This window comes from Triturus cristatus, chromosome 4_2, assembly GCF_964204655.1.
Source record: "Triturus cristatus chromosome 4_2, aTriCri1.1, whole genome shotgun sequence".
NCBI lineage: Eukaryota > Metazoa > Chordata > Amphibia > Caudata > Salamandridae > Triturus > Triturus cristatus.
The window spans coordinates 335,210,263-335,233,987 of NC_140586.1; the positions used below are offsets into that span (position 1 = coordinate 335,210,263).

At 41.3% G+C, this 23,725-nt stretch overlaps 1 protein-coding gene across 1 annotated transcript in view; it reads left to right on the plus strand.

Moving 5' to 3' along the window:
• The window catches only part of NCF2 (neutrophil cytosolic factor 2), a 141,470-nt gene that overhangs the window by 41,381 nt on the left and 76,364 nt on the right, over window positions 1-23,725 (plus strand). Inside the window, exons 4-5 of the mRNA XM_085601723.1 lie at window positions 6,946-7,080; window positions 11,344-11,451. Of these exons, the coding sequence (XP_085457849.1) occupies window positions 6,946-7,080; window positions 11,344-11,451 (243 nt within the window). The remainder of the gene's footprint in view (window positions 1-6,945; window positions 7,081-11,343; window positions 11,452-23,725) is intronic.

The following is a 23,725-nucleotide window of genomic DNA, read 5'->3' on the forward strand; positions in this document are numbered from 1 at the left end:
TTTGTTTGTTTTTAATTTTGAACTGAGGGGGAATAGTAAATTTTACCCCGCCACTATCCAACACTTTCCCTACTGTTGCACTCACTGGAGTTGGAATAGGATTTTTTACCCTTCTGCTATCCAACACTTTCCGAACTGTTGCACTGATTGAAGTGGGAATAGTACATTTTATCCCTCCGCTATCCAACACTTTCCCTACTGTTGCACTCATTGGAGTGGGAATACAAATTTTTACCCCTCCGCTATCCAACACTTTCCATATTGTTGCACTCACTGGAGTGGAAATAGTAATGTTGACCCCTCCACTAGCTAACACTTTCTCTACTGTTGCCCTGACTGGAGTGGGAACAGTAAATGTTATCCCTCCGCTATCCAACACTTTCCCTATTGTTGCACTCACTGGAGTGGGAATAGTAATATAGTAATTTGTACCCCTCCGCTATCTAACACTTTCCCTACTGTTGCACTGACTGGAGTGGTAATAGTAAATTGTATCCCTCCGCTATCCAACACTTTCCCTACTGTTGCACTCATTGGAGCAGGAATAGTAATTTTTACCCCTCTGCTAGCCAACACTTTCCCTACTGTTACAGTTATTGGAGTGGGAATACAAATTTGTACCCCTCCACTATCCAACACTTTCCCTATTGTTGCACTCACTGGAGTGGGAATAGTAATTTTGACCCCTCCACTATCGAACACTTTCCCTATAGTTGCACTCACTGGTGTGGGAATAGTTATTTTTTCCCCGTCTCTATCTAACACTGTCCCTACTGTTGCACTCACTGGAGTGGGAATAGTAAATTTTATTCCCCGCTATCCAAAACTTTCCCTAGTGTTCCACTCTTTGGAGTGGGAATAGTAATTTTTACCCGGCCGCTATCCAACACATTCCCTACTGTTACACTCACTGGAGTGGGAATTGGAACTTTTACCCGTCTGCTATACCAACACTTTCCCTATTGTTGCACACTAGAGTGGTAATAGTAGTTTTTACCCTCTGCTATCTAACACTTTCCCCTACTGTTGCACTGACTGGAGAGAGAAAAGTAAATTTTATTCCTCCGCTATCCAACACTTTCCCCACTGTTGCACTCACTGGAGTGGGAATAGTAAGTTTTACCCCTTCGCTATCCAACACCTTCCCTATTGTTGCACTCACTAGAGTGGGAATGGTAATTTTGACCCCTCCTCTTATCTAACACTTACCCTACTGTTGCACTGACTGGAGTGGGAATAATACATTTTATCCCTCCGCTATCCAACTCTTTCCCTACTGTTGCACTCACTGGAGTGGGAATAGTACGGTTTAAACCTCCACTACCCAACACTTTCCCTACTGTTGCACTTATTGGAGTGGGAATAGTAATTTGTACCCTTCCGCTATCCAACACTTTCCCTTATGTTGCACATAGTAGTTTTTACCCCTCCGCTCTAACACTTTCCTGACTGCTGCACGGACTGTAGTGGTAAATTTAAGTTTAAAGATTAGTTTAATGTTTTAATTTATAATAGAATTGTTTTTTAATAGATTTTATGTTATTGGTGTATATATATCTCCACACTAGCTTCTTCTTCAAAGAAGGACTCACTCTCAGAAGGTAATATTCAAGTAGGTTACGCGTTTCGACAGACAAGCTATCTTGATCACCCAGTGTTCCACTAAGTGAGGAGGCATTACATAGATACTGACACAAATGACGGACTCAAATTGGACAAGTGGTTGAAGTTACCACGACGGCCATTTCTTAGTATGCAAAAACATGATGTTCATAAGTGTTAATACACCTTTACATATACAGATTATGATTGAGCGCATAGTTAAACCAATGAAACCTTATGTTAGTCTAACTGGCATAACACATATATAATTGCGGTCCCAAATGTCATTACATTATGGTTATCTGTTATATGGCGTATGTGTTGCTGTGTTGTTGATGCACCCGTATAGTCACGTGTTTACTGGCAGATACAGTGTTTAAGCGTATAAGCGGCATAGTGTCAAGGGGAGCCGGTACTACTAGTGTCACTAACGATATATTTGATCCCGTAGTGTGTTATATCTTACAATGTTTACGTCTGAAGACCATAGGGTGATGTGTGCACCTCATCGGTTTATATTTCCTGTATACACAATCTACTGACAACATACTGGCAGCCAAAATACCACAAATGACCAGAATGTGTACTGTAAGAACCATAGTGGTTGATCATATATATTCAATGCAGCATAACATTAAGACATGAGCATAATATGGTGAAAATCAGAACCTGATGTGGCTCATACTGGCCGCCTTAAAAACGTCAACATAATCAGACCTCCTGTAGAAGAAAAAGAAGAAAGTGCCAAAAGTGAACGAAATCGTGAAGATAGAATAAAATTAATCTTATCTGAGATGGACCCACAGGACGGGGAAGAAAAGGGTAGGGAGGCCGGAACGGATGAGACAGTCCACAAACAGAACGACCCTTCCTTTCCTCCTGTGCAAAGAGAAAGGAGATGTTAAAATCTCAATTAGACATACTATTCGTGGTCATAGTAGATACTAATAAATTAAAAAATTGTACTTTGTCTGCATGGTACATATTACAGAAGAAATTCAGAACAATATGAAACAGGTAAGGACAAATGTCAATCATTTCATAAGTGTGAGCTCAATTCCTCGTCCAGGTTATGGCCTTTGGGGTACTTAGTTTCGAGTTCGATTATCCACTTGGATTCACGTTTCCGAAGTAGTAAGATTCTGTTGCCACCTCTTGGGCCAGTGTGAACTTGCTCTAGCACAAAATAACTCAAAAGTGAACTGTTGACAGATGGAATAGGTCAAAATGTCTGGCAATGGGGTAGTGATTGTCTTTATTTATGGCACGCATGTGTTCTTGCAATCTCTTCTTTGCCATAAATGTGGTGCTGCCCACATACCACATTTTACACGGACATACCAGCACGTATATGCAATAAGTTGTGCTACAAGTTCAAAATTGATTAATGGTTTTGGGCAGTCTGTGGCCCGGAATGGCAACAGACTTGGTCATATAGCTGTTGCGTCAGGCTTTGCAATGGCCGCAAGGATAGAAACCTTTGAGGTTGTGTTCGCTCATAGAAGACACTGAAGTTATGTCATTGTGGATAAGAATATCCCTAAGGCTACGGCCTTTTCTGTAAGTTATTCTAGGTCTACGCTGGAAAGTTTGGTCAATAATAGGGTCACTGGTAATTATGTTCCATTTGTCAGCAAGTATTTTTTGTATCTGTGAAGAATTTCCACTGTAAGTGAGAATAACTGTTTTCTTCCTCTTGAGTGGTAGTATCCTCATTGTTTTCTTCAGTTTCGGTGTTTAGAGTCTGGGCACGATCAGTTTGGTTGATTCTATTTATGGCCTTACGGAGGACCCACTTAGGATAGCCCCTGTCTAGAAATCTCTTGCTGAAGTGGTGCTGCAATTCCTTCTCGCTCTCAACAGTTCCCCATAGGGGTTACTTCATTTAAGGGTATCTGGGTGGCTGCTAAGAGCGTGAAGGAGGGTATTTCCTGCTGTAGTTTTTCTAAACAGGCTGGTTTGAAGGGTATTACCTTGTGGTATAATGAGTAGGTCAAGGAATTCAATGGAGTATCTGCTCATGTTACTTGTCAGGGTGACGTTACAGTTATTAATATTGAGTTTCTCAATAAACTTGGTGGCCATTTCCTCAGTGTCAGTCCAAATTATAAAAAGATCTATATAGCGAAGCCAAATCTTGACTTTGCCAAAATTTGAAGAGAGTGACCTATCATTTCTTATATCCTCCTCCCATTTGCCCAGGAAAATGTTGGCAAAACTGGGGGCAAATCACGTGCCCATTGCAGTACCAAGTGTCTGTTTAAAGATGGTGCCGTTAAACATGAAGATGTTATTAGTGAGGCATAAAAACATCTCCAAAAGCATTTTGGTGTGTTCTAAGTACTCTATGGGTCTCTTTTTCAAGTAGTAATGACATGCTGCAATGCCCTGCGTGTGATCTATGATCGTGTAAAGGGAGTTTACATCTAGGGTTATCATCAGGTCTGTAGATTCCCATCTAATGCCCTCAAGTTTAGATAGGAAATCCTTGGTGTCTTTAACATGAGGTGGGAGTGCTGTAACATATTCCCGAAGGAAATGGTCAACGTACTTGGAAACATTTTCTAAAGCGCTACCTATGGACGACACTATAGGTCTACTTGGGGGTGTAATAGGGTTCTTATGAATCTTGGGCAAAAGGTACAATATCGACAATTTGGGATAAATTTGTTTTAGTGATATAGCATTTCTGTTCCCACTCTATTAGTTTTTCCCAGGTATCAAAAATGCTAGCGTTGTAGATATCCATGTTGACCTTCATATAGAATTCATGATAACTCAATTGTCTCAATACTTCAGTGATATACATGTCTCTGTCCCAAAGGACGATGTCCCCCCCCTTTGTCCGCTGGGCAGATGATGCTTGTGTCAGCTGCTAATGTTTTCAGTAATTCTTTTTGTTTGAAAGAGAAGTTGAACTGGACATTATCAGTTTGATGTTTAAGTTTAAGCAAGGCTTGTGTAACAACATCTTGGAAGGTGTCTATGTTGTCATGGGGGAGGTTAGGGTAGAATACAGATCGGGGTTTAAATTTGGTGGAAGCTGTGCAGTCCGTGGGAATGTCGGGCTCCCATCCTTCATTTGGTGTAGTCATCATAGGTTCATACACCATGGCCAGATCATGCATATCACGTAATGTTTCTGCATCTTCAATGTTCAGGTTAGGAAAGGGTTGATTGACATGCTCGTCTCTGGGGATTTGACTACCTTTATCACGTTTATACAAAAAGTGCCATTTCTTTAATTTAGCTTTCCTGACAAATTTGTACAGGTCAATGCGTGTGTCAGCATAACTGAAGATCTCCGTTGGACAAAAAGTGAGGCCAAGACACGAAGTACTTTTCTCTAAGAATGTCAATTGCCTATTGCTAAGATGAACAATTGTTTTATTTACCGTGTCCAGATCCAATATTTCTTGCCTCTTGAGCCTCGTGACTTGTTTACCATGGACTCCTTTAAGCTGTTTTTTTGATTCCCTTTGTTTTCTTCGTTTGAGTCTCTGTTTACCCCTCCCATCCCTCTCCCACTTCCTGGAGGTGACTGCGGTGTTGCTCTTGGTATTTGTCGGCCTTTCCTCAAGACCCGGAACTCGTCTAAAAAAGTCGCCGTTCTTACTGAGGCTTCCCTTTCGGATATTGAGCTGCCTGTGGAAATTGAGATGTAGGTATCCGATCCACCGGCCTCTGTTGCAGGGTTGTCCACCTCTGGTGTCGTGGTTTCTGCTACATCTTTTGGTTGTGGTAGATCATCATATAAATAATCATATTTATGACTATATGTAAGCATGCAACCAGACTCATAGTCCACACAATCCCTGTGGAGTTTCCTTTGTTTACGGTTTTTTATATCTTCCTTATGTTGTTGTAGTTTGGGTTTCAGCTCTGACAAGAATTTATTGATCAGATCTTGTTCGCTGCTCTTACTTATTTCAGCTTCCAGGGTACTGATTTCAGATAAAATGTTTTCGCTGTTCTCCCATGCATACTTGATGAGTATGCATGGTAATCTGGGTCGTCTTGTGGAGATATATATATATACACATATATATTTTTGTAAATAATTTTAAAATTATAAGATAAATAAAAATTAATAGGTTAATTGTTTTAAAGTAAATATATATATTTATTATGTATGTTTAACTTTTTTTATTAAGTTTATTAGTTATATTTGTTAAAATGTATTAAATCTACTTTATTTTAAAAATAATATTTTATTATTTAATATATGTTATATTTATTATTTTATTTTATATTTATTTAAAAATAGATATTTTGCACAACTATTTTAACATCCATATTTTTTTCTATATATTTTTGTACTTACCTGTTTAAGTATAGGGAGTCGATATTTTTTACATCTATATTTTTGGCATCGATATTTTGTCAGTGCGCCATGTCTCAGATGTGGGGACACGGAGGGTACCTTCTTTCACACGGTCTCGAGTTGGGAGCCACTCCAGTCGTTGTGGTGTAAAATCTCGTCCTGCCTGGGCCATGTCTTGACCTGGAGACTCCTGTTTGACCCTAGGATGTTCTTGCTTCATAGCATGGAGGGGATTGGCGTGTACCGCTACAAACAACACTTACTGTTTCTTGGCCTCACACTCACCAAACGGGACATTGCCCAAGCGTGGAAGGCGACTTCCCCGCCAACAGTGAGTGGGTAGAAGACGGCCATGGACAGATTCATGGGGGCTGAGGTTGCAATATATCAGGCACGGGGCTGCCCGCAGAAGCACAGGAAGATTTGGTCCCATTGGATGACAAATCGGCATAGATTTACCCCCTGCCACAAACCGACCCTCCATAAATTCGTCCTGTACATCTATCTAATTGCTAAAATATCTAAGATGAGCAACTCTGTTGTCAATACATATACATCTAGACATATTGTGTTGAACTGAACTGTGTGATAATCTGTGTTAAGTTTCAGTTGTTGGGCCAGCTGTTTTGCAGGCTAGTTTGATGATGTGTTTCTCAAAATTGTGGTACTTTCTACATCGAGCTGTATCTACAATGTATGCTTAGGGCACTGCCCTCCACGTGCCATGGAAATGTAATAAAATATGTTGTAAAAAACAAAAAGGACTAGCAAGAGTGAAAAAGAGAGAGAGAGTATGTGTATGGTAGCAGAAGAAAGACACATGGTGCATACAAGATCAAGCATTCTTGGTATGACATAACTTAGGAAATCTTACTGCCCTAACACTAATTTTGTATTTTACCAATTAAATACTGATCACATCTGGTTTCTGGTAATAATGTACAATGCCTTTTTGCCTCATTGAGCGTTTTCACTCCTTACCTCCCGCCCTTATTACATTGTTTTAAATTTGGCCCCAGGTCCTTCACAACTTGGCTTTGGTGCATGCCATGCTTCAGGACTGGCGGAAAGCGGAGGAGACCCTGACCCTAGCCGTGAGTTTGAAGACAGAGCCAAGGCACAGCAAAATCGAGAAGGCATTGGAATCTATCTTGGTAAATAATTTTTCTATGTCCTTTTCTATTGTCCTTTGCTGATACCTTGTTGAAAGTTGCCCAGGATGTTTATTGCAAAAATGAATAGTCTGTGAATCACAGAGATTACTGGTAAGGCAATCACCCTGACACAAAGTAGAGTCCAAATATATACCCTACTGCACACAATTTTGCTATTGATCACATGACAAAGTTCACACCAAGAGGACAGGCAGGCGCCTAGCTGAGCTCATAAAGAATTAGTATATGGCTTTAGGAGGAACAAAAATGTCAATAATTTTAGCTGTAAAAACACAATCTAAAGAGAGGGGCGACCAGGAGCGGTTTAGAAAAATTAAAGGTCCTGTACCAATGCTCCCCAGGACATCGTCAATTACACTGAATGGTATCAGTTGCTAAAAGAAGAATGAAAGCGAACACTCTGCAACCTGCTACGGTTGTGAGTGAGAGTGATAATAGTCTCCAGAAAGAGATTGAGTGTATGTGAGTGGGGAAAATCCTCCTAAGGGACTGCAGTACCACCCCCACGAGGAGCACAGCCCGATGATGATGATGATTTACACTCGCAAGGGTGTGTGAGGGCACAAGAACGAACAGGAGGATTTTCCCCACTCACATACACTCAATCTCTTTCTGGAGACTATTAACACTCTCACTCACAACCATAGCAGGTTGCAGAGTCTTCGCTTTCATTCTTCTTTTAGGAACGGATACCATTCAGTGTAATTAATAATTTTAGCTGAACATGCTAGTTTGCAAATGTTTGCATCTCATGTGTTGGGACGCAACAAGTCTATGGCTCACAGACGAGCAAATCCACGAGGCTTAGTTAGCATGAGCAAGAAAACATGGCTGCAGCAGGTTGTACACAAGTCCAGGGCAATGTGTTTATGTTTTTCATAATGAATACTTTGGGGCCTATTATGATGGCAGGTGGATCGTCACAGCCCGGCCAGCGGTGGCGATCCGCCCGACATCACAACTACATTTATCCCTTGCCATATTACCATGGCGGGGGGTACCGCGGTGGACGGAAAGTCCGTCCCCCACTTTTCCGCCGGTCTGCAATCGTCACGATTGCCGGCCGGGCAGAAAAAGCCCAAAATTTGGTGGCGGTGCCTGCAGGCACTGCCATCCATATTATGATGGTTGCGGTGGGTATGCCTTTACATGGAGGAGACGCCGCCATGGAAAGGCATGCGGGAAATGACTATGGGGGCCCGTCGGGGACCCCCGAGTGGTGGGCTGCACTTGGGGGGTACCTATGGTACCCCCCTTCATTGTCATGCACAAGGTGGCAGGCACCGTGCGGAGCCTGTCACATTGTGCATGGCAATGTACAACATGCCTCTTTGGCATTGGGGCCGGTGCTGCTTACAGCACCGCCCGCCGCAATGTCAAAGATGCGGGATGCGACTGCCAGGGTGGCGGTTGCATCCTAATTGGTGGTGCGGGACCGCTGCACCCCTGGCGGCCGGTCCCAGCACCGCTAGGTTGGCGGGCGGACTAAAGCCCGCCCGCCATCCTAATGGGGCTCTTGATTTCCTCATGCATAACTCTGAACTTTGCTGGCCGAAGCATGAGCGCCTTGGCTCCTTTTCAGCTCAAAAGCCCTCACTTACTTATTCAGCTCTCTTTGTTTCAGAGGACAGATCTGCAAATATGCATCTCAGAGTTCCCAGTACTAATGGAAGGTTGGACTGCTGTGCCTTTTCCTGAGAGTTTTCTAAGTAGTAGCTTGTGCAACAATTTGTTCATTCTTATATAAAAGCTTTTCTCATAGCGCGGTTAGCCAACATATGTTTTGCCTCTTTGCACTGATTGGCTTGGGGTTTTGCAAGGCTGTATGTGAATAAATGTGGTTTGGTCCCTTTTTCTCTAAGGTCCATATAGTGGACCCTTGGTAAGCTACGTAAGCCGCTACTTTTGGTATCTTGGTCCTGAATTTAAACAGAACCCAGTGATAATTCAGGTTAAGAGTCACCTGAATTGAACAATACCACCCATTTGAAAAAGAGGCATTACAAAGGTAGAGCTAGGATTCCCCAATGAACTCTTCAGCACACATCTACGAGATCTGTAAAGATGCATGTCATGTGCAACTGCATATTTGCCTTGTGGATTAAATTAGCATTTAAAATATTTGGGGGAACACATTTTGTTTTTATTAGGAAGTGAAACCGATAGCGTTCACCAATAGAAATGGCAGTGTTTGCTTGACCGAGGTTGTCTCCCTATGGGTGGGGATTATGCTTTATTGGGGTAACATTTTTAATAATGGGGATAGAATGATACTGTTTGTTTTGCAAATCAAGTATACATTTGTGTTTTTTGTGAAGTTTAAAGGATTCCTTTGTGATGACGCACTTAAAATAGCAAAAGTCACCCACAGCAATGAAAGTCGTGCATAGATTTCAGATGCAATTTTGGAGCCTGTAAAATTGTATTCTTTAGATAACACGATCGGGAATTTAGACTGGTCAACATTTTTTCAATTTTCACACATATTTTAGTAATATTGGTCATATTTATAAATAACAGACATTCAAGAGCATCTACAATTAAACAGCTCTTTACTGAAAGACAGTTTTCCACATAGTAGAAATATAAAATGTCAACTAATTTTGGTGAGTATTTTGCAAGTTTAAACTTTGAAAAATCCGCCCTGCCCACTCGCAATTGTTTTTATTGTTGATGTCTACATTTTATAGAAAGAGTTCACCAGATATTATTATAGCTGCGAGGGCCTTTAACAAGGGAGGGGGCCTTTATTGGCCAGTAGAGAAGGCTATTAGAACATTCTGCCCCTAGAAGGCAGAATGTTCTAATTTGTAAAACAAACTCCTCAGAGCTTAGGGGGTTGAAATCCCCTCGGGCTCTATGAGGCGTTTGTTAAACATTTGAATGTTGATGCTCCGGGCTTTTACCGGCCATTAGAAGGCCGGAGTACTCCATTGTTTTCAATGGTTCGCTCAACATTCCATTGTTGTAATTTAAGTTAATTCACGTACCCTTACAGCAGCCACCATTATCTTAATGTTTTACTATATCTCCCCTACTTAGGAGAAGCTGCCTCCACGCGACTGGTATCTAGGTTGCTAACCCTGGAGTTTGAGGATCTAAGATGTAGTCTTAGCTTCTTCTCCTCATTAAAGCAATCGTGATTTTTTGCCAATCAATGTATCTCTTTGTGCATTAAATTGTAAATATGTATAATTTAAATATGTGTACCATCTAACGCTGTTCTAACTGACAGCATCCTGGTGACAGTTATATGGTCTAGATCGGATCCCAAATACCATGCTGCTCCAAGCATAGTAACTCATGTTTCAAATACACCTGCTGCTACACAAACACCTTTCTGTAGAGCACCCCACGGTGTAATAATCTGTCCTAAATCAACTACCTAAAAAGCCAAAAGTTTTGGGGGAGCTTAGCTTGCCCTGGAGTGATAGAAGTCGTACTATGTAGTTGTATTTTACATTACATGCTCGTAATGCAGCTGCAAATCAGACATTTTCCTTTTCACAATTCACTCCAATCAGTTATTAAATATATTACTTTACACTCAATAATATTTTTTAGAAGAGACAGCTTGAGCTCCCCTGGGCCTCCTGAAGAATGTTATCAATGTTGCTCTAACATCCAGGCTACCATGTGTGTGTGTGTGCACAAGAGAGTTACATACAGATACACAAAGGGATGTTTGAGCAGGATAAACATTCTGAGAGTTTGACAGTCCTTTTGTATTCATGTTAGACCACTGTAGCCAGGTTTCTCCCCCTTTTCTCTGCAATAGCCCCCTGTCCAGAATCACATTAATATTTGATTAAATAATAATAGGTCTTGTAGAGGATCAGGTCTGCCCCTTTACTCCACCCATTCAATATGGTCGTTTTTTAGAATAACGTTTCTTTATTATGTCTATAATACACATTTATTTTCTAAAGTTCATCAGCCCCAGTGAATGAGTTCCTGTAGGTTATGACTGTATCTTACTGTAGACCAACTATCAAAGGACAGCTAGAGTCACTGCAGCATCCACTAGAGCACCTATAGACCAATCATAGCCCTGCACTCTGATCCACCACACTGTTGAAAGCATGGCCCTTCCCAACTCAGAATCAACTGAGACATACTCTCCTTCTCAAGAATCATGTCCTTGAAAGGCATAGTAAATACTTGCATATAACTTTCTGATTCATGCCAACATTTCAGTATCTGTTTCTCTGAGTGACAATTGTGGGCGTTTCATTGTTACAGAAGCAGAAGGTGTACACACTACTGGAGATGCCACTGGGGAGGCTTTTTCGGCCTAATGAGAAGCAGGTGGCACAACTGCAAAAGAAGGATTACCTGGGAAAATCAGAGGTCCAGTATTGTTTTAATCTGTGTTTATTATTCACAATTCAAGTGGTAAAGAAGAGAGAAAAGGAGAGAAAGGGAGGGAGAGAGAGAGAGAGAAAGGGAGAGAGAGAGAGAGAAAGAGAAAAAAAAAGAGAGAGAGAGAGAGAGAGAGAGAGAATGAGACCAAGCAGAAATCAGTTTAGTAACTTTGAAACAGCTTTAAGCTCATTGCTTTAGAAACCTCTTTCTGTGGGGTTGCGAAATGCAGAAAACATGAAATACTAAGCACTAATATGACCACCACTGACGAGAGTCAGCTTCTTGCATTTATGTATAAAATAGGCAAAAAGAGTCAATCAGTTGTTGCATAATCCACTGATGCTTGAAATTCCTAATTTAGAATGGAGCCTATAATTCTATGATGGGGTCAAACTGCTGTCATTGCCAAATCTCCTTTTCTAGCACATCAGTAAGTCCTTTTATTGTCAGATTTTTCCAATTGAATCTGATATTCAGAATAGATTGGGACCTATGCACATTATGAATCTTTCTCCTGGTTACAGTTGGTAACTTTTTTGTTTTTATACATAGCTCAATACTAGAAACACTTTAATAGATCCAGACAATAAGCCCTTCTCAAACTACACATGCATAAAGGACCGTGCCATTAAAACATTTTCATAATCTTCTCCACCACATTTCGTAGTGATCTTAGCCATTCTCACTACCTGTGTTTGCACTAACTAGTCAGATCACACATTTGTTAGGTTATTTTCCTTTGAGTACTGCTAAGGTTAGATACTGCAAATCATGTAATGGAGTGCTGGTGTAATCCAAATCCTAATACTTTTTCCTTGACAATAAATGTCCGATCAGATCTAGTCATCATCACCATTTCCATGCATTTCTTCAGGATTTTATTTAATTTTTCGGAGTGGCAACTGATATCAGGATGGCAAAGTAATGAAATTCTGTGTTAAATACTGTTTCTTTAGGAAAACACTTCATTTCCTAAAATGTCAACTGAACAATTTAGTGAATTTTATACTTGAAAACCCTCCCTTAGGGAAAGGAAAAAAATAAGCAAAACAGGTGACAGTTGTTTAGAATAACAGTCTATCGGAACCCCCACATATCGATATTTAAACTTAAAACATTAAATGGATCCATTACTACCAGTCCTAATCTTTCACAATGCAATGATGGAAATCCACACACCACTGTGGTGGCCATGTCTGCTTCAGGATCAGGGAAAGGCTCCCTTTTCGGGTAGGTTCCACTACTCATGATAGGTATGGTGTCCAGCAGGGCTTGTATAGAGGAACTTGCATCACTCCTCTAGATATTGAGTTCATAGTGGTGGTTAGCCAGTCACCCCCTAGTTAGCAGAGATCTACCCTGCAATTGTGCTGGAGTGCCGTGACAGAGCTTGACATGATTGACATGATTGTCAATGGTACTGGTGATGTTACAAGTAGAGTGAGCAGTGGTATGGAGATGTCACCACTGGAGAACCGCAGCAGACTGATAACTGATACTAGCAACAATGTAGTCAGTATGTTGGATTGGTGATGTTAGAGCAAATTACAGAGCTGTCAGAGTAGAGGACTATGTCACCTTGCATCGGTCAGCTGGCAGTCGCTTTTAGTGTGACTATACTTTGCAATAAAAAGCCTCAAGCAAAAGTGTGTGGATTTTTCAGGTAATGAAAAAACTACTGCAGCACAATTTACTGGTTATGTCGGATTCATGCAGCAAAGCAATCTCTTGCTGTAGGAGGGAGGACTAACCAACTTGCAGACTAAGGGATACAAACGATGAAAGGATAAGGGTGAACCTATCACAAAGTGTTGAACTGTTCATTTGAAAGTCCATGTTAATGGCCACCATAAAAAAATCCAAAGGATGCATACAACATTGGGACAAAGGTAGTATCAACGAGCTTTTGTACTCATGTGATCTTTTCAAAGATCCAAAAATATCTTAACAGACTCAGTCAAGCAGTTTGTACATTTAGAAGGTCTGCCAGTTTCATCACCTAGAACAGAAGTGAGTGTGCTATTTTCACTTCCTTCAATAGGGGCCAATGGAGATAGCCTGTTGGAGGGTATCAGGACTGCTGGGAAAAACAACTGAACTTATTGTGAAATGATATTAAGGGGAGCCGCCAGGAAGATGGGTGGCCATTTTCTGGGGTAAAAGGTGCTTACTAGGAACCTTAGCTGGGAGAACCAACCACAAAGGTAAAAGCTGTGGGCAATCAGATTCGACAGCATGATGTACGATATCTCATTAGGAGCTCAGGGCTAAATTCAGATCACTGCAGAAACAGGAGTTGTTGTTGTTGGGATCGGAATTATGCGTGATTGCCACATCCCTCGCAATTTTCCTCTGGTAAATTTCAGTATGTGTAGGCTGCTTTAATTTACCTGGGGAAGCTTAGGGAATAACTCCAATACATGCAGACATAAGTCCTGCAAGGACCTCTTTTCAAAGACAAATCTTCATTTTCCGAGTCTCAACTCGAAATAGGAGTCATTTATCTTACCCTATAAATACTGCATCCAGAGGTATAGGTATTTTCTGGGTGTTGAAAATACCTGCCCATTCCAACCCAGAATAGGAAGAACTACATGTGCTAAAAAACCAACGCAGTAAACAAGAAGTTGAGTGAATGGTGAGAATTGAGGGAACTAGGAGTGCCTTTTCAGGCTATTGATACGTCTGCCATACTTCCTCCTCGAGCTCCCTCTCAACCCGATACCTCTACACCTCCCATAAAGGAGTGGATTCCATTGTTGCTGGATAATATCTTTCAGAGAGACACCTTCACACTGAAATGTTTGGATGATAAGCTTTGAAAGGATAAGGATTTGCAGAACCTATTAAATGGACATTGTAAAACGTATGTTCATAAACTGTACCTCTGCAGCGATGTTTTAAATTTTCAAATCATAGATTTGAAGAATAAAAAACACTCCTTTCACAGCCATACCTATCAATAGATGACATGTTTCCACACTTCTCTTTTATTTAATGTCTAGGAATATTTAATTCAAATTTTTAGTACAATTTCTACAATTTATAATATAAGGGCATGTCCTCTCTGGTGCATTCCAAAAACAAGTATGTCATCTTGAGAATCCTTACACCCCTAGGGTTTAGCAAATATATTTGCAAACCACTGATGCATCTTCCCTGATGGTATAAAACCCTTTCAGTGCTAGATGCTGCCTTACCCAGTGATATGTGGATAACAGTGAAATATGGTAAACATACATCCAGTAAGGTTAACATCTTGCCACTGTTTTGAAGCGTGTATCGATCAACAACTACATCTTTGTTCAACGTACTGTGATCTGTACTTCCTGAGGTCTGCATGGCACCACAGCTGGTGTTACTCTCTTTGTAGCTTATACAGGCTCAATTATTCCACTTCACAGACATCTTAGTTCCTGAGAATACCTCACTCAAACTTTACTTGCATATTTAAAACTTAATGTACTCCCATTATGGCTTCCATTTCCAACTTAACCGTGTGAACAAAACCCCTCAAGCACCCAACATTGTCATCGAACACCCCAGAAAATAGGTCTAGTTGATGTCATAGCAAGGAACTTTAAACCAGGACAAAAAGCCTTCACAGAGAATCTCCCAATATGAATGGATAACATAAAGAAAGCCAGTACGGCAAATATTTTATTATCATTAAATTCAAGCCAAAATATTTTTGTAAGCACTGTGATGTCTGGTTAAGGGAAAGGGAAGGTGAAGGGGTAAGAATTAGAGTTAAGGTTTACTATGAGGGTTATGGAAATGGTTTCGGGGTAAGGTTAGGGCTTAAAGATGAGGTTAGGGATCAGGTTTAGGGATAAGAGTAGCAGTTGAGTTAAGTGATGTGAAAAGAATGAGGGCTGGGGGAAAAAAGAGAAACACTACATGCTTTGAGAAGATCATCCCTGTAGGGGGTTTGTTGTGAAAACCATTAATTAAAAAAATAGTGCTGCATTCGAGATTATTGTTTGCCTGCTGTGGTAATTCCTTGACATGAAATCCTGTCATGACTTTGTTCCACCACTGCATTTGCATGATTAATGTGCAAAATTTGCTATCTATGATTAAGGTCCAGAATTTTCCTATTTTTGTTGTTTTACAAAGATGCATTGGATCACAGGTCATTTTGCGCATGCGTTTCTGTGTATGCATCAAGGCACATCCTAGTTACTTATCAATACCAGTGGACATGAACCAGAAATCAACCTATATGGACGGAAAGTCGGTACACAATTAGTACTTTTTTTTTTTTACTGTTGCTTGGTTGTCAGGGACCGCCAGAGGGCCAGCCACCATCAAGGAGGGACTGGTGGAGAAAAAGGGAGGTGGTACAATAGCCCCTCCACCCAGCACAGTTGCTCCATTCCTCTGGTTTTGGCCACTCTCTTATTTGTGCCTGGCGCCCCACCAGCCAGTTAGCCCAGGTCCAGGTCCCCTGCTCTATATGTCCAGTATCTTATAACAACCACACCAATACATAAACCTTTTTCATTTGGGAGACTCGAGGATTCAAACCACCTTTGTGTAAAAAAGTTTACCCTGCATACTCCTGACTTCCTTTTCCAAACTTGATTCAAAACACCATGATTCATTTGCAAAATATTTTTAAGTTGACATTTTTTTCAGCCTAAGTAGCAGTGTAAGAGCTGGGAATCAAATGAGTTTGCGGAATATTTTTCACTTTCTCCTAGTTCCCTTTATAAGAGCTTTTCTGTCAATCTGCTACTCTTCTAACTCACCATCTCCTCATCCCCTCATTCCATCAATACAACTTTTTTGCTCTATTCCTAGTTATTGTTCTTTTCCACACCACTTTCAGTAATTCTCTCTTTTCCCTTGGAATTAAGTGAGTGACGTGTCAGTGGTTAAAAACAATCTGGTCCCTGTAATGCTCCCTATAAATGTTCAGATCTTCACCACACTCTTGCAAAGGGATCTGCTGTATTTGGCTAAGGAGATATGTGAGCTTTGCCATTGAGTGAGCTATTTGGAACCATGGCTGCCCCTGCAAGGGCATAGAACAGAATGGCATCTCAGACTTTGGTCAGTGGATTTCCTGATTGTGAAGTGCAAGGACAAAATAGTATCAGTTGCCCGTAGGTACTTACAGGTAAGTGAGGTTTTCCTAAAGGGTACAGTGTACAAGGACTAAAGTAAGTAGATGAGAAGTTAGGCCATTTAAAGAAACTAGTTGGCCTCTGGTAGAAAGTTTGGTCACATAATTCTGATGATGGTGAATATACCTAGTAAGGAATTCTTCAACTAGGCATTTTGAAAGGTTTATTTTGAAAAATGCACTTATTCATTCTACAGGGTAGTGTGTTGCATACAATAGTAATTGCTGCAAATGACTAAGTGATTTATTTCCAGCACATTTGTGTTTACATTGAGTTTATTATCCCTTGCTTCTTTCTTTATCCCAGTGAGCAGTCAAGAGGATGCTTACTTGGTTGGGGCTTGTGCCTCTGGACTTACTTTTAACTTCAGCTTCCAATGATTTAATGGGAAGGTTCTTTTTGAGTTTTCTTTCAATGCTACAGCTGAGCTCTTTTTTTTCCATTGTGTGAATATTTACAAAAAGCCCTGATACAGGGGTAGCATACCCATACTGTGCAGATGACCAGGGATACAAGGTGCCTTTATACCAGAGGGTTCACCAGATACTCAATGTATTGAAGGTATTGAGACTAATGATCAGGTGCAATTTAAATTATAGACACCAGTTTCCTCTGGGACGGGATGAATACAAGGCAACTACATTGTGTAGATGGAGTTACTTGAAGGAGGTACAGAGAAGAACAGGTTGGAGACAGTGCATAATTTGAGCCGGTGGTTGCAGAGCTTGGCATCAGCACTTAATTGTCAACGCCGACACTTATGACATTATACCCCATGGTGGCACTGTCTATCTAATTTAGAAATGAGCACAACAGTAACTTATTAATTCAATATACATTAAAAGGTACTAACGCCTGCTGCATAAGCCATTCTTGCAGTATTGGGTGCCTGGGATAGTCATAACTGACACACTTGTAGGAGTGTAATGGTTAGCAGTTGTGTTGATATTGTCATTGGCAGTGCTGGCATGCCAACATGTGGTGCAAGCTGCAGTGTACTCATGACGATGGACCTGGCACTTATAGTTTTACAAATTAAGCACTGGTTGAAGGATGCTAGTAGTTTGTGTGATATTGTTGATGTTCGTCTTATGAGGAGTGTGGTAGGAGTTATGGAGTGAACAGTGTGTTTATTCCCTATGTTTTACATGATAATATTGGTGCCCTTTATGGTGGCCTTGCTTTCTATTATTTACTGTATTCTCCTGCTGGTCCTTAGCCTGATGAGGAAGGTCTGTGGTATCTTCAGGGGGGTGTTTGGGGTGTGAAGACCCCCCCAACTAAATGCATTCTGGGCCTGGCAGTGGGGTCAGGATGCCCTGAGTCAAGTTAGTTAAGACGGTTTCGTGTTTTTCTCGTTGTTTGCCAAGACTTAAGGACAAATCATTGACCTCTGATGTTAAACATTAGAGAGAGCCATATACATCTGGTGGTTGTATTTCAAAATGTGAAACCAGATAACCTGGGATCAATACCGGCATTTTCTACTTGTAAAAACTGTGTGATCCTAGACAAACATTTTTTTTTTCACAGAGCCCCCTTTTAATTTTTCCTCTCGTATGAGAGCACTTTTAAATACTTGAGTTTACAATGTGCGCTGTACAAGTACCTCTTATGATTGATTTAATAGGTTAGAATGTTACTCTAGCTACAATAAGTATCCAGGTCACTTTTAGGGTTTACATGACTAGTGACTTGCCTCTTAGTTTACTAATGGCATTGTCGTTGGCCGCAAGCCATTTATATTTAAGTTCATGTTTAATTTTATCAAATGTCTGTCCATGCAGTGATATAATCTGATGTTCTAAGGTGAATTGTGTTCGCATCTTAAAGTTAAACTTTGAACAGACTATCATATTTGTACATTATGTTTGTTGCAAGATGCCAAACGTTTTCATTGCTGAGCTTGTGCACAGACCCAAGTCAGACCCTTGCCTCTGTTCTGACTCGGCTCACCTGTTACTTTGCTGATGAGCTCACCTTTATGTGCAACTCGGGCTTTATACATGGAACTGTCAGTCATTTGATAAAATGATTTGTAAAAGGAGAGGACTTGAAACATGGAGTTCTGCCTATATGCACTGATTTGACAACTCTACCATCAAGAGTTCTCATAGCCGAGATGAAGAGGAGTGCAGTTTCTTTCGTAGTTCTCATTTAACGGGGAGCTTTTAAATTGTTCATTTTTTGAAGTGGAAACTTAAATATACAGCCTGATTCACAAATGTAACATACACTTTTGTATAGCTTACACTTTTTAGTAAGTTTACTACCTTTTGGCTACTCTGAGCGTCAGTTTACTCCAAAAGTGGAACTGTGTTTTTGGGAGTAGTACTTTTGAACTGCCGTTTGTGAATAGCATTTTATAGTATGTTTGTAGTACAATTGTAGTACTACAAGACGTACTACAAAATGCACTTTGTGACTAGTTCTGAGGCCCTTCAATTTGGTGGAGACATGTTGACTACACTTTTTGGAGGAAATTTACACTCAAATTGTGTGAGTACCTAAAAAGTAGTAAACTTACTCAAAAATGTAAATTACTCTAAAGTGTAACTTACCTTTGTGAATCAGGCCCAGAAAGTGACCAGTTTACCCAAAAAATAAAATATCTGCACCCAAAGGAGTACTCCTTGAATGGGTGCAAATGTACTAAGTTTTAGAATTCACAGACATTGGCTGTAGTAGGTCTGGAAAGCAGTGCTATTATCAGATTTCCAGGTGTAATACTGGCAATCAAACACCCAAAAGGTGATGAGATGAATGCTTGCAAATAGTCGAACCAGTGGCAATCAATCAGGGTAGCATTCCAACCCGTTGTTTTTCACCCATTGTGCCACTTTGAACAGAGGTCCATCTAATGCAAATCAGTACTAATCCTGGCATTCTGAACCTTGGGCATCTCACCTCTCCACTTTGCAGCTCACTGCTTTTTTATTTAGGACATTTGAGAGTCACACCCCCCGAATCTCACTGACTAGGCTATGCCTCTGGGTATTCTGTGTAGCCCTTAAGGGGTATAGGTGTGAGTACTTGAAGAATGTTTGTGGGTTTCTCTGTTCTTATGAGTTAGTTTGTGACTTCATTGTTTTTTATACCCTGCAAGGTCAACTACTGAACTTGTCATGGACTCAAAACCATCCATTCTGGTGTTATACCTAGTATTTTCTAATTATCTTCTAAATGTGACCTATTGATCTTATCACTTAAGGAGATACCCGTTCGTTGTGGGGAGTTTCATTCATTGTTAACTGGATGACTATCAGGTGAGGGCATCTTCACCTCAGCCTCCCCTTAGTCAAGGGAGTAGAGATGTAGGCAGGCAGACACTGGAGTTCCAGAACTGGTTCCAGCCTCCAAAATCATAATTGATCATGAAACTAGTGCCTCCACTGAATAGCATGAGCTGGGAGCCAACATTACTTCCAAAATAAAGACATTCACACCAACTGCAGTGTGATCAATAATCCAATCACCATCCCAATATAGATGTGCTCTGAAGAGGCCATCTCTCTTGCTACAGAGATATATTGTGATAAAATAATCCAGCGATCCACAAATGCCAAGGCCATTTGGTAGTAAGGCAACAACAAATTACATCAAACACTCAGGGGACTTGTTCTCGTCCTAACATATTCACCTGCCTCTAACAGCCCACACTCATTTCTTATGTGAGGTACTATATTACCAAGATGTCAGCTCCCACATAAGCATTGACTCTTTCCTACAACACGTAACCTCATCAAGGTTCTCAATTTACCTCTCACTTGAGAACAAAGATCTGGCCAGAGTTGCTATGTTGGACTGGCCATATTTTGTTTAGACAGCACACCCCAATGTGAGACTACTCCATGTTATGGATATGGGGCCCCTTTCATAGTGGTAGATCAGACGTCTGGTCTAAGCCCCATCACCCATAGATTATTAGCCATGGTGGTTACCTGAGCAGCATTACCCACTTACTAATTACAGGAACCCTGACAGCTCTTGTTTCATCACTCTCATACCCCACTCATTGCTGCAGAGACAGTCATGGTCAAGGGAGTATTCTGAAGAATCTTCCCACCAGTGTCTTTGGGAAGGCCTTGGGCTGATCTTTTAAGATATATGGTTTTCAAGGGTCCTGTTGAATTTTTCTGCTAGTACCTATCCCAATCTTAGACAATCCGAAAGGGTCACTCTAAACCCTGCAACCCCACTGAAGGCAACTGGACTAGATGGCAGCTTATGTAGCCTCCTTACTATCAGTATTCTAAACACTGACATGAAGCACTTGTACTAACTTTAAACTGATATAATTTACTTAAGTGTCTTACTTCAGGCACACTGAAAAACCCATACAGAGGCTTGGCCCATCAGACACCCATACAGTCAGTCATCCATTAGACTGAGACAAGGCACACTGCCTACAGCACTTCCTGGCATCCTGACTGGGTATGTGTGCTCTCATCGGCCAATATCCACCACGAAATCTGGTGGGTGCAAGCAAGCCATTAATTGCTGACAGGATGGCTTTCCGCCCACCGCGTTAGCAGAGGCCCTGGCATCAGCTCCACTGGCAGAGGACCGCCCTTAGTATTGGCTGGCACCGACCTTTGTGGTGAAAGACCATCTGGCAGTTTGCACGTTCATCACACTAGAAGGCTGAGTGGGTTGTCATGAATTTAAATAGTGCAACATGATGATCAGATTTTCATCACAACAAAATATTCTTGGCTGTCTGAAATTTGATGATCTATGGTCTCTTTAGTATTGGACATCTCATATCAAAATCATGGAATGAAGGTACTATTCGTGGCACTTCTGAAGGTTGTCTTGTCCTTTTCCAGGTGAAACACCAACACTGCAAATGCCATGTATTATCTCAACAAGCAGCAGCAGACACGTCTTCCTCATTGATACAAATTGGTGGTGCTGTCCTAGAACTCTGTCTTTTCAATGAGTTTCACCCTTTCAGCCACCCAACAAGAAGGCATCAACAATGCTAAGTCAGACGTCCTGAGCAGTGTGACTCACTGCCCACATGAGTGGAGACTTCATTGGGCGATGGTTACCCCTCTCTTCAAGAAGGTGGCTGTCTACCTACATGAGTGGGGGACTTCACTGTGAGGTGGTCACACCTTTCTTCAAGAATTAGGGTTCCCTGGCAGTTGTTAATTTCCTGTGGCATATAAAGAACCCTCTAGAAATATATTGAGTGGGCAGGTGTTTTTGTCCTTTTTAGATGCATTAATGATTATTTGTGCTTTAGGTGATAGTCCTTCCCCATCTTTCATATATATATATTTTTTTAAACACAATTTTATTGAGTTTTTACAATTTGTAAGACATATGAAATCTACAGTTGATCAATAACACATAGTTCTGTGCAGGTGCTCCTGTGGTACAGTAATTTAGCCAAACATAATAGCATTTTGCGTTACAGCGGTGTATCAAGTATGATGATTAAAAATACAGCTGTACATAATCAGCCACACAGTCGAAAACATGTATCTACTCAGTTAACTATAAACTACTATACCTTAAACTAAAAATACCCCCCTCCCCCCGGTTCTCTGGCTCCCAATATAATTGTGACCTCAACAGAAGATTGTGTTCTTTTGTTTGAAAGCTATAGAGTTTTACTGATAACATACATTTGTAGGCTCCTAGGTATTAAGACAATTTGGGATATATGGTATTATACGGGTTCGGTCTTGTAAAGTAGTATGGATGGGGTAGATGTGGTTGCACCCTGAGATGTTAGAGTGGCCAGTGGGTCTATAGCGTTCAATGATTCCAGCATCTGATCCTATTCCATAGAGATGGGTATTTTATGTAAACCACAAAATTCTTCTCGTCTAATAATCACACACTCTGCATTGCCCCAATGAGTCATTTCTGCATGCCATGTAAGTGATGTAGGGGGAGAGGCAGATGTCCATCTCATAGTAATGGCTCATTTCGCTATTAGTATAGCCATGTCCGCAAATCTGTAATGGACTTTCTGCCCTTTCGGACACAGGTGCAGTCCCAATAGGCAACTTTCTGCTGTCGCCTAGACATCAGTGTCAGTAAGTTCTTGCACCCTGTATCTTATCGCGTGCCAGAATCCTCGTAATCGCGGGCAGTCTCATAACATATGGAGTAGGTCAGCATCGTCCTCCTGACACCTAGGGCAAGGGATGTGTGCATTCGGGTACATACTATTAAGGCGGTGCGGTGTGAGATATGCCCTATGCAGAATCATGTACTGCATATATTTAAATTTAGCGTTTCTAGACACCTTTTTAGGGAATTTTAGTATGGAAGCCCACTCTTTATCCGTTAAATCCCTGCCCAAATCCTCGGTCCACTTTGTCCGGAGTAAAGTGAGTGGTGTTCCGGAGTGTGCCCTGATGCCCCTGTATAACCAACGGGCAAGGTGACGTCCCTCACCCATTAAATGCACCACATGGACAAGCTCATGGGTAGGAGGTTCCATCCCTTCGGGGGACCAGTGGCGTTTAATATAATGGAATATGGTAGCATGGAGTATAAACAGTGTCTGAGGGACCCCTTGGGTGCGAGTGAAATTATCATGGTCTAGCAGCGTTCCATCTATAAACAATGTTCCAATTGTCGTCACCCCTTCCTGCGTCCATTGGGACACAGCACGTGTAGAAATCAGCCCAGTCGCGGTGGGTATTCCAAGCAAGGGGATATTGGGAGAATATGGGGAAACTCTTTTAGTGTATTGTATTGTCTGCCTCCAGTATAATAGAGCTGTTTTAAGCAGAGGGGGGGGAACAGTGGGCGGTATCTCCGCGTTTGGCAAAAATAAGGTATGAAGAGTACCCTGATTAAGAAGCTGTGGGGTATAGCCAATCTCATGTATATGTCGCTCTGCTAGCCAGTACGATAGCCATTGTAGTTGACTGGCCATACAGCACGCCCAAAAGTCCGGGGCGACCAGACCTCCCTCTTCAGATCTCAATTGTAGTTTAGCCAAACTCACCTTCCTACGTCCCCTACCCCAAATACGTTCTGACAGGAGTCTATCAAGGATACGAAAAGTTTTGGCTGGAATAATGATCGTTAAATTAGTGAAAAAATATAAAAGTCTGGGGAGCATCACCATTTTGGAGATGGCCACTCTGCCCATCACT